The sequence below is a fragment of the Artibeus jamaicensis genome, unplaced genomic scaffold (genome assembly GCF_021234435.1).
Source record: "Artibeus jamaicensis isolate MK-2021 breed Jamaican fruit bat unplaced genomic scaffold, CSHL_Jam_final scaffold_369, whole genome shotgun sequence".
Classification (NCBI taxonomy): domain Eukaryota; kingdom Metazoa; phylum Chordata; class Mammalia; order Chiroptera; family Phyllostomidae; genus Artibeus; species Artibeus jamaicensis.
In genome coordinates, this window is record NW_026522042.1 from 20,254,139 (window position 1) to 20,277,422 (window position 23,284).

Sequence of the window (23,284 nt, forward strand, 5' to 3'; positions counted from 1 at the left end):
TAGACATTTTAGCAGTTCCGTAAATCATCAGTGTGAAAACTCTTCACCTATAACTAACTGTCAGCTGAAAGACAAATAAAGTTAACTCTTAAAACAGAAGAAATATAACTTGTAAGTTAGAGAGACAATGATGAGCTTTTTCATTCAGCTTAAAGATCTCACTTGGTATTCATGATATATTAATTCATTTTTTCTTTAATATCACAAATCATTTATTCTCCTTGTCATGAACATGATACATTTTTCTGGTCTACCAAAGTGTCCAATTATTTGAAATCTGTAATACGGTAAAATGTTAAATACTTAATTTCTCTCTCTTTTTTTCTGATGTTTGAAAATAAAGTACAAACAATGGAAAGTGAATTTACATGTCATTGTAGATCCAGGTTTCTTGCTCATCAGAAGCTCCAAAAACATTCATTTTCTGATGTTTCTAGACGTGTAGACTGATTTTTAATAATTAAATGACTTTTCAAAAATGCAATGTGCAATTTAGTTACATAAATATAGATGAAAATATTGAATGCAACTTATTTTTAAACCATTAGTCTGTACTTTGATAATAGAGACTTACTTGACTTTATTGAGATTAAAACCAGCCAGGAATATACACTCTAGTAGTTCTTTAAAGTACACAAAATATATGGTAAAAATAATTTTATTTTTCAAACTTTAGTGTTCTTTTTTAAATTTTATTTCTTTTTTAAAAATTATTTTTAGAGAGAGGGGAAGGAAAGGAGAAAGAGAGGGAGAGAAACATCATTGTGTGATTGCCTCTCACATGGCCCCCACTGGGGACCAGGCCCACAACCCAGGCATATGCCCTGACTGGGAGTTGAACCATGACCCTTTGGTTTGTAGCCTGAGCTCAATCCACTGAGCTACACAAGCCAGGGCCCAAACTTTAGTGTTCTTTATTTGACATCAAAAGTATGCTACATATATATGAAACGCAAAATACTGCATACAGTTTGATAGTATATAAAAGTATGAGATTTACATTGCATATAGATTATTAATCTTTTGTGCATATTTGCTCATTTTATGTATTTTTCAGGAAACGTTAATGTCTTTTAATTGCATAGAATTTAGAAAGCTAAAATAAGATACAATTAATTAAGTGAAGATATCAGAATAGAGAGAAAATTAGAGTAATGAAAATTTTATGAAATCAGGGATTCAGTTATTATATAAAATCCAAGCCAGGAGAAATTATTTTCTAGAAGTGGGTTTCACATGAGGTTTTAAGCTTTCTACCTGCTTTTAGAAAATATGACCCAGTTATATGATCAGACTCTCTAAGATTTAAACTCGAGCCTGTGCACACACATGCATAATTTTTTGTTCAGTAAAATGACAAATTGTTCCTTTAAATCAGATAAGGGAGTATCTCCCACTAGTTTTTTTCAATGTTTTATTTACTTATTTTTATAGAGAAGAGAGGAAGAGAAACATCAGTGTGTGGTTGCCTCTTATGCACCCCCTACTGGGGACCTGGCCTGCAACCCGGGGCATGTGCCCTGCCTGGGAATGGAACCAGCAACATTTTGGTTCACAGGCTGCTGGCACTCAATCCACTGAGCCACAACCAGCCAGAGCTCCCACTAGTTTTTTTGAAGAGGGTACACAATAATAAAAGCAATGTCCATTAACAATATCCTTACAGTTAAAATAATTTTTTAAGAAAATGTACTTTTATAGTAGTCTTATAAGTTTTAGAGAGCATTTGCTTGTAATGTTCTCTAATGATATGTACATAGGTTTAGATAGTATGTTATGAGAGACATACAGTTAAATAACAGAGACCATAGAAAGTATTGCTGACCCAGTGCAAGGAAAATTTTGATATTGGACATGATCAAGAATAGTGAATTTGTAATAAACTGGAGACAGACGATCTTTTGTCCTTATTTATGGTAGGATAACCAGAAAATGGGAGTAATAATGCATTAGTGGTCTGCACATTTTATTCTGGAAACTATCAGGGAACATTAAAGGGGCAAGAGATTAACTAAGATATAATTGGTTCTGGCAGAAAAAAGCAATAGAGTTTCATGAAGCAAAGCATACTCATGATTTGGGTGAATGGGGTGCTCAACTGGAATAAAAGCCCAGCTAAGTCAACCCTGGCTGAATCCAATGCTCATGAAGTACACACACTAAAAAAGAAGGGGTGTAATAGTCCTAAATATTTAGTTCACTCTTGTCAAGGTCAGAGGCAAAAGGAGAAAAATATCTTAATGTGAAAACTTGCATAGAAAGAAGGTAAAAAAGAGTGGGGAAACATTTGCAAACTGTTAACTTTATTAGTATAAAATGCAGTCATATTTATGTATTATCAGAATTTCAGAAAATGTTAGGCTAATATTAACACACCCGTCAATATGATGGAAAGGTAATACTCTAACTAAAGTGTAAAAATAATAGTTAAGATAAAAAGAACTTATATAAAATTCTCTTTAGTGCATTTAATGTTTTTTTAACCAAAGAGCCAATTTCATTATTTTAAATTGATAAAGAAAAGATAAGATTGAGCTTCATTTCCAGCAATATGGAAAACAAAAATACTTTTCCTAGAAGGCCTAAACATTCAAAATGAAATGTTTTATTATCATTATTTGTGTTTTACTGCACAGTTGTTGATATAAAGTAAATGCTTGGGGGGGGAGAATCAATAAGTAATGCTGCTCTAGAGAATCATGCTTGTTCTAGAATAGTATTTCCTGCATAAGTCAGTTCTAATCACTAATATGTGATTACGCATGCAAGAGACTTTTAGGAAAAATGCATGTGAAAGATCAGACCAAAGAAGAGAGACAGTCTTAGCAAAGCAATGGAGATCTGATAGCTGTGAAAGGAAGAAGAATGAGCAGGAAGACCCTCAGATGACAGGGCAATTTTGAAAAAGGTATTATTGGCCAGGCAGATGGGGCGTCTGGCTCTAATAGTTCTGTCTCGCTTAGTTATTAGTGGGGAACTTCCTGAGGAGAGTATGGCCTTGACGGCAATGCAGGGCAAGTGCAAGGTCAATCAATCAACTTGGCTCCCTGCATCAGGTTCTGTCGAAAGTGACCTGAATGGTGCATTTCTATGGGCATCGTGTCTCTTTAGGCTAGACTCTGAGAATCAATGGGCCATACACAAGTATGGGATAACAAACAAGGAGGGTCGTACTCAGATTAGCACTCTTGCATAAGGGTAAGACTTTCAAAAAAATAAGCAAGGTTCACCCCATAAAAGCATATGGAAGATAAGCACAGAAGTCTTAGAAAGTTGCTTGGTGTGGAAAAAAGAAAGGGAAAATTCCCCAGACAATTCTTGTCCATGGGCTTTCCTTTATACTGAATAGTGGCTCCCGAAAGCCTGCAAGTCAAAAATGTAATTAAAATATTATTACAGGTTGGAATTTATCCCAGATAATTGAGAAATGCAGCCCCAAATCACCTGCTGAGAAATATTCCTTAAACTCAGGCCTCAAAAAATCTGATTTCCTGAGATAAATTACCCAGGAAAAGAGTTCCCAGCAAAAACCTAGACAACAACAACAAAAAAGATAAAAGTCACTATGAGCAAGATTGCAGAAAAAGCAAAACATTTAATCTAATTTGAAGTGGTTGTATAACTTGAGAGTTTTAATAACAAAAAATGCATTTTGAAGAATGTGCATATTATATGCTGGACAGAGTTCTACCTTCTTTTATAAGTACCTCATTCATCTTCACAATAATTCTGTAAGGTAGGTATTGTAATTCCCACCACGTGGTCAACAACCTTATTTGTGTGGCCATAGAGTGCCAGGAAACTTTCGGAATACAGCCAGGTTGGAAATACAGCAGCAAAGGAAACAGGAAAAAAAGCCCACTGCCTTCATGAGATTAGCCTTCTAGTATATATAAATCCATATCAGCCCTTATTTTATCTCTCCCTGTCTCTCGTCTCTTGTGTCTTTCTCTTGCTCTACCCCCCTCCACACACACAGAAACACACACACACACATTTCTTTGGCAAATTAAAATAAGTAAACAAATGCACAATAAAATGATACAAATGCAAAAAAGCAACAAGGCAAAATAATATATGCTGAAAATATCAACAAGCACTATATAGCCTAGCCACTGGGTGGTTAGAATAAATGAAAGAAATCTAGGAAAAATTTCTTCTCTCAGCTGCTTGCCTAGCCCTTAGTGCATTCCATTTTTATCTCTATAAAGTTATTCTGTAAGAATTCTCAACAAGTAATAACAATGGAATTCAGCAAAACCAGAATGTGTTATGATTATGACAAGATAGTTTCTTTGGTCTACATTTGCATAACAGTTGGTGCCAGCACCAACATGTCTTATTTTTCAAAATTGTGAGTAGAAACAATGACTACTTTGTGGTCAGAGCTTTCATCTTCGTCTCATGTTCATTCACGACAGTCTGAGCCTAAGCTCTCTCTGTTATTAAAATTATTAGTCTCCTTATCTTCTTCTAGCTATTTCATCTTAATAGATTTTTCCCAGTCAACCTAAGAGAAATCCTTCTTAAAATGGTAAATTCAGTGACTGAATGCAACAGATTGTTGAAGCTGCTTCTATTCTCAAAATGATTTATTATTTATAGTCCCATTTCTTCCAATATTAAATAAAATGACTCATTGTTTTAAAAAATTTTTAAAGTGAGATAAGAAAGAGAATAAATCACATAAGAAAGAGAATAAACCGAATTTCATTAATGAAAACAGAAAACCCTTGCTGTAGGATTGGGGGGAGCCTGTTGCTGTGTAAATGCTTTATATGCATTGTATCTTTTCATAGTCAGAGTGACCCTCTAGGCTAGTTATGAATGGTGTAACATTTTACAGATGAGGACAGTGAGGAATAGAGAAGATAAAAAATGAATAATGCCATATCTATCTATCTGTCTGTCTATCTATCTATCTCCTGGACTAAAACCAGTGTCTAACTCAAGGTCCCAGATCTCGTTTATTAGTTTGTAAACATTGTGTCTGTAGGTCAATTTACTAAAGGCTTGAGGCACGGGGCTCAATATGTCACATTTAAACTCAGTAATATTCCTGTTCCATGTCTGAAAGTTAAAAGCAGACATTTAGAGGAGTGGGTTCTCTGAGCGTATTAATAAGGATCAAGGCTGTGAAAGTGAATGCCCTTGGCTGAGAAAGCATTTTGGTTAAGAAGACAAGGTGGCCTGCAATGCAGGCATAGTCATTAGGGAGGTGGAGAAAGACGTGCTATAAGCGTGGAAAGGGAACGGATGAGAGGCTCAGATGGGCAGAAGGAAAATCACATCAGAGTAGTATCTCCGACTCCAACAAAAAATTATTTTAAAAACTGAATGGTAAACAGCCTCAGAGGCTGGCAGAAAGGACTGAAACCTTTTCCACTGGATTAAGCCAATCCGAGTACATGGATAACCCCACTGAGCTGCCCTGGTAAAGGGATGAGGCTAAAGGGTTGAAGTCAACTGAACAGGTTTGAACTAATCATTGCAGAAGGCAGGAGAACAAATTGACAAAATGCACGTCAGGTAATTTTAAAAAGGCATATGGAGTAGTAATTACAAATTGACTCATTAATTCATTAAGCATTTATTGTATAATCCTAGTAAGCAAAGCTCTTTTCTGGATATCTGATGTACATTTGTCTGTATATAGAACAGACAAATATTCCTGATCTCTTAGAAATTAGATTATAGCAGGGTGGTAAAGAAAAAAAAAATGTCAGGCAGGACATATGACATAGCATGTTGAAAGGTGACTAGTGTTATTTAAAAAAATAAGTAGACCAGATTCAGGAAGGTCAGCAGGGTTCAAGGTGAGAGCAAGTTGCCATTTAAAATAGGTTTTCAAGTACATTTAATTTTAGTAATATCTGAGCAATGATGTTGACTGTGGGAAGTAAGAGTTAGTCCTGTGGACATCTGGGAATAGCACTCTAGGCAAGGGACCAGCCAGTGCAAGTTCCGTGAGTCGGCAGGCCAGCGTGCATGAAACCCAGGGAGCCGGGGAAAAGAGATTAGACATAGTAAACAGTGAGAATTTGCTGTGACGGCCAGGAAACAAAGGGACTTAAAAGCCATTGCAAGGATTTAGCTTTAACTGACTGAAATAAGAGCCATTTTCATTGCCAACAATGTTCGCTAGTCCCTGCCTTTCTCCACTAGTGTTCCATTTGTGAATCACATGCACTGAGAGTTGGCATCACAATCAGTTTTAACAGTTACTCCAAAAAGACAGAGTGACAAAAGAATTGACTTTTAACAAGTGTCTTATGAAAATGCAAGACCATATGTTCTCAGCTTGATGTTGAAGAGGGAGAAGATAAGAATGATTGGTTGTATTGGAAAAAAAGGAGATGAAAATGGACTGAGGGATTTGATGAGGGTGTTTGTAGTTTTCATTCACTGATAAGAAGGTAAATATGTTCAGTGCAGATCCAGAATTTGAGCTTTTTACAGCATTAGACCATCTGGTTCCTAGTCAAATCCTTACCATTTGGAGGTTCTGGGAAAAGAGGACAAAAAAAGATAATTCCGAACCAAAAATATTTGAACACAAAAAGATGCTTTTAATAATACATTTTGAAAAATTAAATATTGTACTTTTGGATTTGGTTCTGAAAAAAATCTAACATTTTGGGGGACTACTGACCATTTATTCACTCATTTACTCCTGAAACTAACCACCCTCCCTCAAAGGAACAGTTAAGGAATAATTAAAGGAATCAAAGGAATAATTAAGATGGATGTTGGGAAATATTACCTTTAGGAATTTTTAAAAAGCTGACAGTGAGGTGAGAAGAATGCTTTGTGTGTGACTGGTGAAGGTGCAATGTGTGGCGAAGGCACAGGTGTGCATTAGACACATTAGACAAAGCTAAGAGGACACGTTGATAGAAGGTGGTTTACCAGGTTAAAAAGGGTTGCTTAGAATATTTTATAAGAAAGTCCCTCCTTCAGGACTGTACACCAAAGGCAAATCAATGTGACAGCAACGCAGTCTTCATACTTTTGTTCAGGTAAATGATAATCAAAATAGAGAAATGATAATTATGATAGGTTACTTATAATACATGTATGGAAATACACAGACACAATATTTTAAGAATAAAATAAAATGCATCCACAGAATTCTGTAGGAATAAACTGGTTTATTAGGAATAAAATAAACTAAAATACATTTTCACTTTCTTTCTGTAAGACAATTTTGTTTATGGGAGGAAAGTGGAGAGGAACTTATAAAATAAGTTGCTTTATTTTATACCTGCTGCTCTAATTTTGAGCTGGTTGGACATTACAGTATTTTTTTGGAAAGTTAAGTACTGATTTTATGATTTGCTATTTAAATTATTTACTATCTCCACATTTATTTTCCATGTTGTAGTCAATTACTTTTCCTTCATACAAGCATGTGTCAATTACCCACACTGGGAGCCCTGGCAGTTCAATGCTGGAATCATTCACTGAGATGATTCTTTCCTGTAGTGTTGGAAAGACAGACAACCTTCTGTGAATGTAGCTGAATTGATTTCAAAAGTTGATTCCCAATAAGAGTGTTTATTCTCTTATATTCTCTTTGGCTTTTCTTATATAATAGAGTCATGATTAAGTAAAACTGTTATCATCAAAATTACTGGACCTATAGGAGTGGAATATTTACTTCAAGTGTTAATGACTGTTTTTGAAGATTGTTTTAAGGTTAGTTTGATAATAAGAAAGCAATGAAATGAAATAATCATATATTAATGAAAAGTGAAAGTTAACTGTGCTTATTAATTCTGGTTAAATAAAACCTTGATTTTGCCCTCAACTCATACATTATTCACATAAGTATTGAAATAATATGAAGATTATAGTTCTTGTTATACACATTTATTATAAATGTGTGATCCTGAAAATGTTATTTACTATATAAAACAAGGATTATTCATAAATTTCTAGAAGCAAATTCAATTCTCTGACAGGTAATAATATCCTTTAACATTTATATACAGTGCCCACATGGGTATAATTAAAATGAAAAATGTTAATTTTTTGGGCATATGTACACTAAATCAAAAGCTCATATTTGTTTGAATATTTTCTTCAACTATATAATATTATTTTTGAAAGTGCAATTAATAATGTTTAAAAAAGGCCAATCAGATGCTAGTCAGTTACTAATGAGTTCCAAACATATCTCAGAGTGACCAATAAACAATTAACTCTATCTGTATTTCAGTCAGTTTTCACAGAATCATACTTTAATCAGGAAATCTGGGTTTATGAAATGTTCATTATACTGTTTTTTTCAATACTGTTGTGTCCAGTGTATCTTGTCACTACAGGCTAATGAAATATTTTAGTGCATGATGTGTGTCTGGATTAGTAGAAAAGCATGAAAAATTGTGGCCAAATTTTATACAATATTCTGTTCTAAAATAATTGACCAGATGTTTCTCAATAAAAATTGCCATGTTTTTTCTTTTTAAAAATTACTTTTGCTCAAACATGTATACAGATGTTCAAATACATAGCTTAAAACTAAACAATTTATAATTAGTTTGAATTTTAATTAAATTGCAGAAAAGAGATGAAGAAGAAATTTTTTAAAGAACTGATTATTATTTTAAAATACAAATTTCATATTTGTTACGAAATATAATTAAACAATGAATATGGCATTATCAAACACAAGATTCAAAGCAATTTTATGCAAATTAGTACACAAACTTGTTCCCTGACTTGCAGCAAACGTAGCTCTGTGTCTCCATTATAGATACTTCCCATTAGATTTCATCTTTGAAAATACTTTATAAAATAGTTGTTTTATTATTTACTAGAGTTCCTAATAAAGCTTTTTTTGAGATATTTAGAAAAAAATACAAAATAAAATAGTTCAATCAAAAGTGTTTAGAGGGATGCTGGGAAGATGGCGACGGAGTAGGATGAGCGGACTGTAGCTCCCATACTAGTGGGTGAAAATCCTGGCAGATCTATAGAGAAACAGGACAATAAACCATCAGTTACCCAGCATTTATGAAATTAAAAGACCAGAGATTGTGACCGATGCTGAAACACCGGCTTCAGCTACAGGCGCCGGACACTCACGGCCCCAATGACAGGCACCAGAGGAGTCAGCTACAGGATCCAGGACACTCAGCAGTGGTAGGCGACCAGTGCAGGGACCAGCGCGAAGACCAGCGTGAGGACCAGTGCGGGGGTAGGTGGAGATGGAGAACATCAAGATACCTGAAGGAGTCTGCACCACTGAAATTCACAGGTATTATACCACACAAGTTCACACCATAAACCCAGGGAGTCAGAACGGATCAATTTTAGAAGCTGAGACTAACAGGAAGAGTCTCAAACAATGGGAAGACAAAGAAACAATCCCAAAATGAAAGAAAAAGCAGAAACTTCAGAAAGAATGTTAGATGAAATAGAGGCTAATCAACTATCAGATAGTGAATTCAAAGCACTGGTTATTACGAAGTTCAAAGAGCTCACAATGAGCTATCAGAAACTACAGGGGAGCTATAGTGATCTCTCTGCAAACTACATCAACATGAAAAAGGAAATAGAAAATATCAGCAAGGGACAAGATGAAATGAAGAATACAATTTCCAAATTGAAGAACACAGTAGAAAGTTTCAAAACTAGAATAGATGAGGTCGAGGATCCAGTTAGGGAGTTAGAGGACAGAGTAGAAAGAATCTCACAGAAAGAGCAAGAAAATGAAAAGAGGCTCTGAAAGAATGAAGAGGGATTAAGAATAATGCAAGACAATATGAAACATAATAATATCCAAAAATAGGAATACCAAAAGGAGAAGAAGAAGAAGAACAGGGGATAGAAAATGTATTTGAAAGAGTAATGAGAGAAAATTTTCCTAATTTGATGAGAGAAAAAGTCACACAAATCCAGGAATCACAGAGAGTCCCAATCAAGAGGAACACAAAGAGGCCCACTTCAAGACACATCATCATCAAAATGGCAAAATTCCAAGACAAGGAGAGAATCTTAAAGGCAGCAAGGGAGAAAAAAGAAGTAACATACAAGGGAGCCCCAGTAAGGTTCACTACTGACTTCTCAATGGACACATTCCAAGCAAGAAGAGAATGGCAAAAAATATTCCAACTAATGAGAACCAGAGGCCTACAACCAAGGCTACTTTACCCAGCAAGGCTCTCAATCAAGATAGAAGGCCACATAAAGAGCTTCCAAGACAAAAGAAGTCTCAAAGAATATGCCTCCACCAAACCAGCTCTACAAGAAATACTAAAAGGACTGCTTTAAGGGAAGGAAGGAAAAGAGGGAGACAGAGAGGAGCACAGGTACAAAAATGGCAATGAATAAGTACCTATCAATAATAACCTTAAAAGTAAATGGATTAAATGCTCCAATCAAAAGACACAGAAAAGCTGCATGGATAAGAAAGCATGACCCACACATGTGATGCCTACAAGAGGCCCACCTCAGGACAAAAGACCATCACAGACTAAAAGTGAAAGGCTGGAAACAAATTTTTCAAGCAAATGGACAAGAAAAAAAAAGCTGGGGTAGCAATTCTCATATCTGACAAAATAGACTTCAAAAAAAGGTCCATAAAGAGAGACCCAGAAGGTTACTTCATACTACTCAAGGGAAGAATCCACCAAGAAGACATTAACATTGTAAATATATATGAACCAAACACAGGGGCACCCAAATATATCAAGAAAATCTTAGAGGACTTCAAGAAAGAATATTGACAGAAACACAATTATATAGTAGGGGATTTTAACACCCCACTGTCAAAAATGGACAGCTCTTCCAAACAAAAGATCAACAAAGATATCGTGGCATTAAACAACACCCTAGAGAAAATGGACTTAACTGATATATACAGAGCCCTTCACCCCAAAGAAGCTAAATACACATTCTTTTCAAATGCACATGGAACATTTTCAAAGGAAGAACATATGATAGGACACAAAACGAGCCTCAAAAAATTCAAGAAAATTGAGATCATACCAAGCATCTTCTCTGACCAGAAGGGACTGAAATTGGAAACTAACCCCAAAGGAAAAAAACCCAAAGCACCCAAAATCATGGAGACTGACTGGTATGCTATTAAACAATGAATGGGTCAAGAATGAAATTAGGGAAGAAATTAAAATGTCTCTGGAAACCAATGAAAACGATCTAATAACAACCCAAAACTTATGGGACACAGAGAAGGCAGTCCTGAGAGGGAAGTTTATAGCAATGCAGGCCTACCTAAAGAAGATAGAAACATTTCAAACAAACAACCTAACCATACGCCTGCAAGAACTTGAGGAACAACAAAGACAGCCCAGAGCAAGCAGAAGGAAGGAAATAACCAAGATCAGAGCAGAACTAAATGACATAGAGACTAAAAGCACAATTCTAAGGATCGGTGAATCCAAGAGTTTGTTCTTTGAGAAGATAAACAAAATAGACAAGCCTTTAAGTAGGCTCATCAAGAAAAGAAGAGAGAGGACACAAATAAACACAATCAGAAATGAAAGAGGAGAGATTACAACTGATACCACAGAAATAGAAGGGATTGTAAGAAATTACTATGAAGAACTGTAGGCCAAGAAATTTGAAAACCTAGGGGAAATGGACACATTTCTAGAAAAAGAATACAATCTTCCAAAACTCAATGAAAAAGGAGCAGAAAATCTGAACACACCAATAACAGCAAAAGAAATTGAAGCAGTAATCAAAAAACTCCCATCACACAAAAGCCCTGGATCAGATGGTTTCACAGGAGAATTCTACAAAGCATTTAAGGAAGAACTAACCCCTATTCTTCACAGACTATTCCAAAAAATCCAGAAGGATGGAAAACTCTCAATTGTTTTAATGAAGCCAGCATCATCCTAATTCCAAAACCAGATAGAGACACAACAAAGGAAGAAAACTTCAGGCCAATATTGCTGATGAACATAGATGCTAAAATCCTCAACAAAATATTGGCAAATTGCATCCAACAATATATGAAAAAGATCATACACCATGAGCAAGTGGGATTCATTCCAGGGATGCAAGGATGATTCAGTATTTGCAAATCAATAAATATAATACATCACATAAACAAAAGCAAAGACAAAAACCACATGATCATATCAATAGATGCGGAAAAAGCTTTTGATAAGGTACAACACCCATTTATGATAAACACACTTTGCAAAGTGGGAATGGAGGAAGCATTCCTCAAGATAATAAAGGCCATATATGAGAAACCTACAGCCAACATCATACTCAACGGGCAAAAACTAAAATCTTTTCCACTAAGATCAGGAACAAGACAAGGATGTCCACTTTCACCACTTCTATTCAATATAGTATTGGAAGTTTTAGCCACAGTGATCAGGCAAGAAAAGGAAATAAAAGTCATCTAAATAGGAAAGGAGGAAGCAAAACTGTCACTGTTTGCAGATGACATGATAGTGTACATGGAAAATCCTATAGACTCTACCCAAAAACTGCTTGAACTAATTAATGAATTGGGCAAAACAATGGGTTACAGAGTCAATATCCAGAAATCAAAGACATTTTTGTATACCAACAATGAATCAGCAGAAGCAGAAATCAAGGAAAAAATCCCATTCAATATAGCAAAAAGAAAAATAAAATATCTGGGAATAAACCTAACTAAGGAGGTAAAAGACCTGTATGCAGAAAACTACACGGCCCTGAAGAAAGAAATCAAGGAAGACGCAAACAAATGGAAACATATACCTTGTTCATGGATTGGAAAAATTAACATCATCAAAATGTCCATACTACCCAAAGCAATATACAGATTCAATGCAATACCTATTAAAGTACCAATGTCATATTTCACAGACATAGAGCAAACACTTCAAAAATTTATATGGGAGCATAAAGGAGCCTGAATAGCAGCTGCTACTGTGAGAAAGAAGAACAAAGTAGGAGGAATCCCAATACCTGATATCAAACTGTATTACAAAGCCACTGTAATCAAAACAGCCTGGTACTGGCATAAAAATAGGAACATAGACCAATGGAAAAGAATGGAGAGCCCAGAAATAAACCCAAGTCTCTACAGTCAATTAATATTCAACAAAGGGGGCAATAACATAAAATGGAGTAAAGATAGCCTCTTCAACAAATGGTTTTGGGAGAACTGGACAGCTACGTGCAAAAAAAATGAAACTTGAGCACCAACTTACACCATACTCCAAAATAAATTCAAGGTGGATAAAAGACTTAAATATAAGCCTTGAAACCATTAAAGTCCTAGAGGAGAACATCCACAGGAAAATCTCAGATATTTCACGCAGCAACATTTTTACTGATATGTCCCCTAGAGCAAGGAATATAAAGGAAAGAATAAACAAATGGGATCTCATCAAAATAAAGAGCTTCTGTGTGGCTAAAGAAAACAGTATTAAATTAAAAAGACAACCAACTGTATGGGAAAACATATTTGCTAATGATACCTCAGACAAAGGTTTAATCTCCAAAATATACAAAGAACTTACATGACTCCACTCTAAGACAAACAACCTGATTAAAAAATGGGAAAAGGACTTGAACAGACACTTCTCCAAGGAGGACATACAGAAGATCCAGAGACACATGAAGAAATGCTCAATATCGCTAGCTATCAGAGAGATGCAAATTAAAAACACAATGAGATATACCACTTTACACCAGTCAGAATGGCTATCATAAACAAAGCGACCAACAACAAATGTTGGAGAGGTTGTGGGGAAAAGGGTACCTTAGTTCACTGTTGGTGGAATTGCAGACTGGTACAATCATTATGGAAAACAGTATGGAATTTTCTCAGAAAAATAAAAATTGGCCTGCCTTTTGATCTAACAATTCCACTGCTAGGATTATATCCTAAGAATCCTAAAACATGATTATGCACCACAATGTTCATAGCAGCACAATTTACAATAGCCAAGAATTTGGAGCAACCTAGGTGCCCATCAGTAAATGAATGGATAAAAAATTGTGGTACATATACACAATGAAATTCTATACAGCAGAGAGAAAGAAGGAACTACTACCCTTTACAACAACATGGATGGAACTGGAAAGCATTATGCTGAGTGAGATAAGCCAGGGGCTGAAAGACAAATACCATATGATCTCACCTTTAATAGGAAGCTAAACAACAAAATAGACAAGCAAGCAAAATAAAAACAAGTACACTGAAATAGAGAACAGGGGGATAGCGACCAGAGGGGAGAGGGGAGGGAATTTAAGGGGGAAAAATGGGAGGGATTTAGAGGAACAAGTATAAAGGACACAGGGACAATAATAACCAAGGGGGATGGAAATGGGAGGGAGGTGGAGTGCATGGGGGAGGGTTGGGCTGGGATGGCAGAAATAAACAGAAAACTGTACCTGAAAAATAACTAAATAAAAATTTTAAAAAATAAATAAAATTAAAAAAGTGTTTAGAGCATTCTAGCCCTGGCTGGTGTGGCTCAGTGGACTGAGTGCCAGCTTGCAAACCAGAGTCATTGGTTCAGTTCCCAGACAGGGCACATGCCTGAGTTGCAGGCCAGGTCCCCAGTAGAGGGCATGTGAGAAACAACCACACATGGATGTTTCTCTCTCTCTCTTTCTCTCTCCCTTCCCCTCTATCTAACAATAAATAAATAAAAATTTAAAAACAAAGAAAAAATAGTCTAAGTTCTTTAAACAATCTTTAGAGCATTTTTATGTTCTATTTATCAATTGAGTATTTATTGAGCAAATTAAATTAGTTCAAGATTCTTTTATATATGTTTACAGAGACTCGATTATTGCTATAAATTATAAATAATTTTATAAACATAAATACTATTGCATGAAGAAAAATATCTACTGTTAGAATTCAGGACATGGAATATAAACTCAATTATAATCTCATAAACAAGTAGAGATTTATTTCTCCTGTACATTAACCCCCACAAAACCTAAAAACAGTACAGAGATAGAAATCTTAGATCTGGTTAAGCAGGCCCAAGAAAACATTAAAAAGGCCTTATATTTTTCTATCTATCACTGTAAGCTTTCTCTTTTCTTCCCTATTTTCAAAAAGTAGCATCTATGTGTCTAGCCATTATGTTAGCAAAACATGGAAAAGGAGAGGGAAAAATTGAGGGAGATGTAAAATAAAAGCATCAAAACATACATTCCAGAGAAGTGTGACCATTAAAAAAGTTTTTCCTAAAAGTCCCAAAAGGTTTTGATCATGTTTATCCCATTAGCCAAAATAGAATTCCATATCAACCTGGTTCCAAAGTACTATGGGAAATGAACATTTTAAGTAGACACACTGCTAGCCAAGAAAGAACCCATAGGTAATAGATTTCATTAACAGGGAAGAATTATATTAATGGAGAAAATGAGGGAATAAATATTGAATAGGCCACTAGCAATGACTGCCATACCATCAACTTTGCAATCAGATCCCAAAAGGAAAAGTAGCCTTAGTCAAATCAAAGATAGCGTACCTTGCTGGGGTTTTTTTTACGATTTGATGTTTTAGACTAATAATTTACTGAAAGTTGCAGCTAATAAAGGTAGAAAATTTAGAGTGTGCAGTCATTTATATCTGTAATTTTACTCCTTATCTTCTAGCTATGTAGGATTTGATGAGTCATTGGTAATATCTCTTGGCATTTATTTTCTAATTTACAAAATGGGAGATATTTTTGAGTAAGCATGTTATCTTTGGATAAAGGACATCCACAATTATCAGATAAGTTGCATTTTTCTCAAAATTCCTGTAATTAGTAATAATTTTTAATGACTGAATAAGATATTCAGAAATATGAATTGTCAATAAAATTTTTCCGATCATTATTTTTTCTAATAATCTAAGAAAACCATTCTAAGTAAATGATTAGCTGATAGTAAGAAGTGCTACAGGCTCTATTTAAACCAAATAGGTATTCAATAGAGTATAAATATGCTTTCATAACTGAAAAATCTGGTAAAGTGAATTGCACCTTGGCTCTGTTTACATGCATGGCAGGAAAAATAGCCCTTCATTATTCTGGCCTCACTCAGACATTGAAGGTAATATCTTTGCTTCTTTTATATGGCATAGATGTGAGGGTCCCTCTGATTGCTGCAATATTTCCAGTCAGCAACAGCTAGCACGCTATGAGTGGACATTGCATTAACAATAATTAGATTACTTTATATGTAGAAACAGTCATGGTGATGGACCAGTATTGAGTTGTAACAACAAGAATAAAGAGGTTTAGTCCAGTCCCTTGCTTTTTTATCTTGATTAATGCTCAAAGCATAGATCTGTGAACAGTTCTTTCCTCTCTGAAACTTACATGTACCCCATGACCTATTCTGTCTTGCAGAGAACACTGATCTTAGGCAGATTCCAGTCTCAGTATCCCGTGGGGCATAGATAGAGTACACATAATGTTGGCTCATGCTATCTATATAAAAGTAAAAGAACAGAAGACCATTAAGCATAAGCAGAAGAAGGCAGGAGTTTAAACATGACTAAACCTCAGTCATAACAGCAATGACAATGGGAACAAGAAAATAGGAACAAGCAGTTGGAAGGAAATTGTAGCTAATACTTAGTAGTGTTTATGTTTTCATCTGTATAAAACTTAACTTTTGTTATCTTATATAACTAACATTATTATTATTAACTAGCATCATTATCCCCATTTTACACATAACAAGTTAACTACTTTTTTTAGACTTTATTTATTTATCTTTATAGGGGAAGGGAAGGAGAGAGCAAGAGAAATATCAATGTATGGTTGCCTTTCATGTGTCCCCCTGCTGGGAACTGGCCTGCAACCCAGGCATGTGCCCTGACTGGGAATCGAACAGCGATTGTGTGGTTCACAGGCCTGCGCTCAATCCACTGAGTTACACCAGCCAGAGCACAAGTTAACTATTTTGCCCAAGATCATAGCACCAAACTCAGGTAGCTCAGTTCGAAAGTCTGCTTTGAAATGATATTCCACATTGTATATGCATAAAATAAAAATAAATTCAAAAGAAAGTCCTAACCATTTCTGAGTTCAGTGCTTTGAGAGACACCTTAATAGATTGACTTATTTATACTTATGACTAGAAAATTCTACAGTAAGGTGGGACCTGTAGGCTAGACCAGAGATGCCTTTAACTGGTATTGTTCACTAATAGTAAGATCTATCACAGACATTATGGAGGACATTTAATAGCTACAGTACACTTAGAGACACATTCTGGGAATATATGTTTCAGGCAGCTGCAGTTCTTCTCAGATCAAATCATATTTCTTGTGAAAACAGTGTGTGTGAACTGATAGGACATCAAAACTGAAGGGATGGATCAGTGGGTTTGCATTCTGAATGGAGAACAAGAGTCCATTTTTATTTGCTCTTAGACTCGTGCTTTGAATCATACAATGTTAGATGTGATGGGAATGTTAGAAGACGCTACCTCCAGTTTGCGTTTTAAATGCCCATGCTTCATGTTTAAGACCAGAATAAAAGTATGTAACAAAAAACATCTGGAGGCTTTTGAACAATTTTCTTATGGTGGAACAATGTCTAAATTAATTGATACTTGAAAAAGAACAAAGGAGAGACAGCTAAGAAAGCTTAGTAAATCAAAGTTAGCTTTTTTCAAGAAGAAATCAATCAATAGCTGCTATTGCTTTAATAAAGAATTCCCTGCAAACACTCAACCGCAAACTCTAAATGGGAGAAGCAGTCCATCTAAGCTCTGTGAATGGAAATGGAGAACTAAGATCCCTTTTATGGTTAAGTATTTAATTTAATGAATGTGATGTTTTAAAAAATGTTTTACAGGCACATAAAATATTGCAAATATAAGTCTTTCAACTTACCATGAGAAATAAAAGAACAAAGAAAAGTAGAAAGTATGGTGCCAGATAATGTACCAAAGGTGGCTTAGCTTTTCAGGAGACCAACTGTGCCTCACCTGGGATATTCATTCTAATGACACAAGAGAAATGCGCTGGGTCAGGGAGGGAAAAATACAGTTAAATAGTATAGAAAATGTAAAGCACCATTTAAACCCCGAACATTGAAACTCCTTTCTGTCCCTTTCACACACGGCCTTGACCTTGTATTTAAGCTCAATCTACCTGATTAAATTAGTTAAAAAAACACTCCTTTTTTAAAGCTCAATTTTTATAACAATTTCTTGCTAAGAAAGTGTAAGCACAGTCCATAAGAGACTTTATATCATGTAATGACTTTTTAAATTCTTATTTCAAATTAAAAACAACAAGGCAGAGTGTGAGGACTGGAGCTTTTTAAATATTCCCAAACAATAAGGTACACTAATTTACGTATAATCTGTAAGCTTGAAAATTACAGATTTGGGGTTTTTTTGTATTTGAAATGCAAACAAAAACTACTGTTATAATATATGTATCATTTGACACTTTCATATATAATAAGGAGAGTGAAAAAGAAACATTCATGTCCTCATTAAAAAAATAAAATTTTACTCATTGAACCAACTATACACATTTATTGCATGTAAAAGTAGGGAACTCAGAGTCTCCTCTCTATGTTCAGATGACTTAATGACAGTCATGTCATGGCATCTCTAACTATTTTCACATAGCTTTCCATGAAGAAATATAATTCTTAGTCTTATCTATCATTGTTTACTTCAAAACTGCATAATGTATAGTCAACTATTTATGGATAAGATGAATTATATTGCAGCTTTAACTTTTCAGCTTTACAGCTCTTGCTTGTGACATGGAAAATGAAGAGATTTAAAATCCATTTCAAGCATGTAACTACAGTTTCATAAAATTTTATGTTCCACAAAATATAACATGTGATAAAAAATGTAAAGTGCAGAAAATATTTTCCATTACTGCTTTTTCATGTCTACAGGTTTGGGGGCTTTAAAAAGGTTAAATGGGGGGGAGATTCCCTTTTTTGTTGAAAAAAATAGGTTACAGTACAATGAAGAACACAGCAAAAGGGATAGATAACTCACTGTTTAGACTAAGTTAGTCCACCCGAGTTTTGTTTCCAGCCCCTCAACTTCTGGGTTGTGATATATCAGAGACCTAATTAATATCTCAAGCTTCAGGTTCCTCATTCTCATTGCTAAGGTGGAAAAGATTATTAATGATTTCAAAGAAGACAATGTTTGTAAAATGATTAGTACATCTCTATAAATTATTTACATAGAAAAGATTAGTATAATTTTAAATAACCAAATGATCCCATTTCATTTGATCTGTAATGTTCTCGACACACATACCCAAGTCTAATAATAAAGCTTAAGTCTACTCATTGGCCTTGTTCAATTTTACTCCGTGTTACTTTTCCTGTGTTGCTAATGGACCTTGAAATTGATGTGGTGCATTTTAAGATCAGCATCGATCTCTTCTTAGTCCCTGATGCCTTTCAGTGGTACTGACTTTGTCTTCATATAAATCCTGTTACACATTTACATATGAAATCATAAAGTACATTTAATGTAAATTTGTCTTATCTGCAACCATCACAAAAGTAAGTTTATTTTACTGTTAAACGTTTAAAATAGGCACATAAAATTTTGATTCATTAAACACTATAAGGTTGATTTTATTGCTACATAGCCCCAAAGTGGGAGTAGGTAATTTTACTTGGTTTAATGGAAAGAACTCTGGGCAAAGAGTTGGATAACCCAGTTTCTATTTTGATTTCTGTAATTAACTACCTCTATAATATTGAGAAAAATCACTTAGGCTTTCTGGTTCTTAATTTCCTCATTTGTGAAAAGAAGTAATTTAAACAATGTTCTCCTAGGGAATTTCGAATCCCAAGGCCTGATTTTATGTCATGACAAAAGCCATTGATTTCATTAATACCATGTTTTCTCCTTCTCCTTCGTCTTTTCTTCCTCCTCTTCCTCCTCCTTCTTCTTCTTATCTCTAGCTCCTTTTCTTAACAATTCAAATTGCATTAACAATATTTTTGGAACACGTCTCCAAAGTATTTCCATCTGGTTTAATAGTTGCCTATGATCAACTTAATTGGGTGACAGCCTGAGTGGTCATTCTCTCCAGGAAGGAATTATGAAATGAGCTGGACTGGTCAGTAGAGGGTCATGGAATAGTTCTAGCCTAAACTTGTTATGCAGCTTTTAAAGGAATTTTTGTATATGAACTGATATTGGAGCTGACTGCTCATATGACTTATTATTCTCCTTTTCTGAACAAGGCCAATACATTTCAAGCACCATTAGTAACAAGTGTGTACTCGAAACCAACTAATGATATGGCACCTTCTCAGAGAAGCCTTCAGGATGTAAAATGGATGGTGAGTCTCCTATACCTTCAAGAATAGAAGGATCATAGAACTAAAAGTACTCAACATTTTATAAGGCAATAAATGAAGCCTGTTTGAAACTAAAATACAGTATTATTTGTGCACTCTTTATGTAAGAAGAATGAAAAAATTAGAATTCAAGTAAAATCATGTTCAGCACAGTGTTTCCCCACAAAGCACGGGGGACTGGCTTGGGCAGAAGGTAAATTGTGGGTTCACAAAGGTTCAATCAGAAAATGTCAAATATGATCTATGAATTGTGAAGTGTTCCAGTGTGTAGCTATGATTATGAATTGGGGAAGGGGACTGCGAACAATGACCCTGCTTCATTCAACATATATTTTGCAAAATGATGGAGCTGCTAAGATTTCCTTTTATAAAATTCCATGTTTAAAAAAAGGCTTAGAATGGCTAGCTTAGAGAATACTGGTACAGAGTGTGATCAAATTACCAAATCTCTGTATTTGGTTTGAGTTTAATTAACTGTTATTACTTGAATGGCGGGAGTAGACCTGTGCCACAAGCGGTCTGTAGTGAGTCAGTCAACACATTCTTTGGGCTTCTTCAATGATTTACATGCTGCAAGTGCTGCCCTCCACCCTGAGCTCACCACACACCAGATCATTTGCCTCCTCTTCCCTCATTCAAAAGTTAAAATTGGCATGCATTTCACTCTGATCTAAAAGAGAAAGCAGACTTGTTTCAGATTGTACAAAGGGTGAATTAGTAGAATAGTAAAATCTGCTACATTTCCTTTTTTTAACTAATTTTGATATGGACTAGATTTGTTGATCTTTGGGGACTTAGTGTTTGATTTGTCCCCAAATCCATAGCACTTGAACACGATCAGCATTTAACAATGACTATTGCATGGCAAAAGAAAGTAGATAGTTCTGCTTTGGGGGAACTTAGCAAGATTCCTTTATATGATTGAAAAAATAGGTTCTGGGTAGAAGATTTTTAGTTCCTTCTATGTAGAAAAGTTAGAATGCACCTTGGAATTGACATAATGTCATCACAACTATTCCTTCTCTCTTTTCTTTATCTCTCTTATTTTAGTCTCCCTTTGCGTGTAGACTTCATTTTCTTCTATTTCCATTGTGCTTCCATTATATTGTCCAGGGCACATGGATTATCTATCTTAGTGGTCACGCACAGACTTTTTGGCTGACCAGAAGGGCAGATTCTGACCTTGGCCAGACCTGGCATGTCTGCCCATAGTATGGCCAAGGGGATAAAATGCAGTAATTAACAACATTAGATTTACAGGATGGATTGTTTCAGGATCACATATACAAAGGGAGGAGCAGATGTGTTTACTAGAAATAGTGGATTTAGGATACTGGCAAGGAAAATTAAAGAAGCAAACAAATTAAATAATGTGTCAGAAAAATGGGGAACATAATCAGGAGATAAATTGGTTATGAATATTTGTATAAGTACTGTGCTCCAGGCGAGGCTATTATGAATATTTTTAAACAATATAACAATATTAGCCTTCTCTAATTAACTATATATACTAGTTTTCTGTTGCTGCCTAACAAACTCCCACAAAACTTAGCAGGTGAAAACAGCATCCATTTATTAACTCATAGTTCTGCGTGTGGAAATGCAGAATAGCAGGTCAGGGGTCTTTGCTCAGGGTCTCACAAAATTGAAACCAAAGCGTCAGCAGAGTTGTTTTTCTCTCATGAGCCTAGGGGACAAATCAGCTTTCGATCTCATTCACACCATTGGCAGAATTTATTTTCTTGCCATTTTACGACTGAAAACCTATTTCTAGTGCCAGCAGTGATGTGAGGACTGCCCTCAACTCTTCTAGGTCACCCACCTGTATCAGCAATTATCAACATGCGTGTTTGTGTTCTTCTAAGTCAGCTGGGGTATGTGTCTGTGACTTCTTCTTTCTACACCCAGGAAAAGACTTTTGCATGTAAAGGTGATCTGTGGTTAGGTCAGCCCCACCCAGGATAACCATAGAGTTGAATCCATAGACTTCACTTTGTTGGAGATTGTGCGGAGAGTGTATATATACCCAAGGGGGAGAAATCTTGGGCAAAATGGTAGAATCCTGCTTACCACCCCATGTGTCTGAATTCAATCATAATTGAGAATTAAGATTTGATTTGGATTTAGTTTTCTATTAAGTATGCAATAGCTTTATGATCTACAATAATACAATAACCAGTGATATACAGAGAGCTGAAAATTATAAAAAGGAAAGAATAGAGATCAGTAAATAAACTATGTTTTAATTTTGGAAATAATACAACTATACACTCTATACTATTTGTGTTAGCTTGGGTCAATGGTGGTACAAACACACACACATGCTCAATTCCATAGATTCCATAAATTGCTAGGAAATTTTAATAACAAAGCAATTCAGTATCTTTTGAAAAATAGTAGAACACTGAGAGATTTATCTATCACTTAAGGTATTGCTTGATATCAAATTAAGCAGCTGCTTTTATAATCCAGAATTTCTCATCAAAAAACTTTAAACTCTATAAATTCAGTAGCCTGAAATCAATTTATTTTACGAAAGCATACAATAATATGTATTTGTTAAAAGCAGTCAAAATTGAGGTTTCAGCATCTGTTAGGGATGTCTTTATTTTTTTTTCAATAATGTGTTTTTATTTATATATTTGAAGTCAAAGTGGAACTATTATATCTTTGGAGATTTACTTGGAATCCTATTAACCCTAGTGGGAAACTAGTGAACCCTGAGAATGATTCCTTCTTTAATGTGTCTATAATGAGAGCTTTAAAACAGAAATCTGTGGCTAACCAACGTTCAGATACAAGATTCAACTTACCGCAGTTTGAATTTCTTACACAGACATCACTGTTTCTTTTTCTTATTAATATATTGAAATGTAGCATTAAGATTACTCATGTTCTTACTTTTGGGAAAAAATGAATATTTAATTCCTAAACACTATACAAATAAGATACTATTTATGTGTATAAGGTTGAGACATATG

The 23,284-nt window shown here is 35.0% G+C and overlaps 1 protein-coding gene across 2 annotated transcripts in view; it reads left to right on the forward strand.

Moving 5' to 3' along the window:
- Positions 1-23,284, forward strand: part of CDH12 (cadherin 12) — a 352,791-nt gene that overhangs the window by 157,079 nt on the left and 172,428 nt on the right. Inside the window, exon 3 of one of the 2 annotated variants that reach the window (XM_053657173.1) lies at positions 20,187-20,285. The exons of the other annotated variant lie outside the window; for it this stretch is intronic. Coding sequence (XP_053513148.1) covers positions 20,187-20,285 — 99 coding nt within the window. The remainder of the gene's footprint in view (positions 1-20,186; positions 20,286-23,284) is intronic. 2 annotated transcript variants of the gene reach the window in all.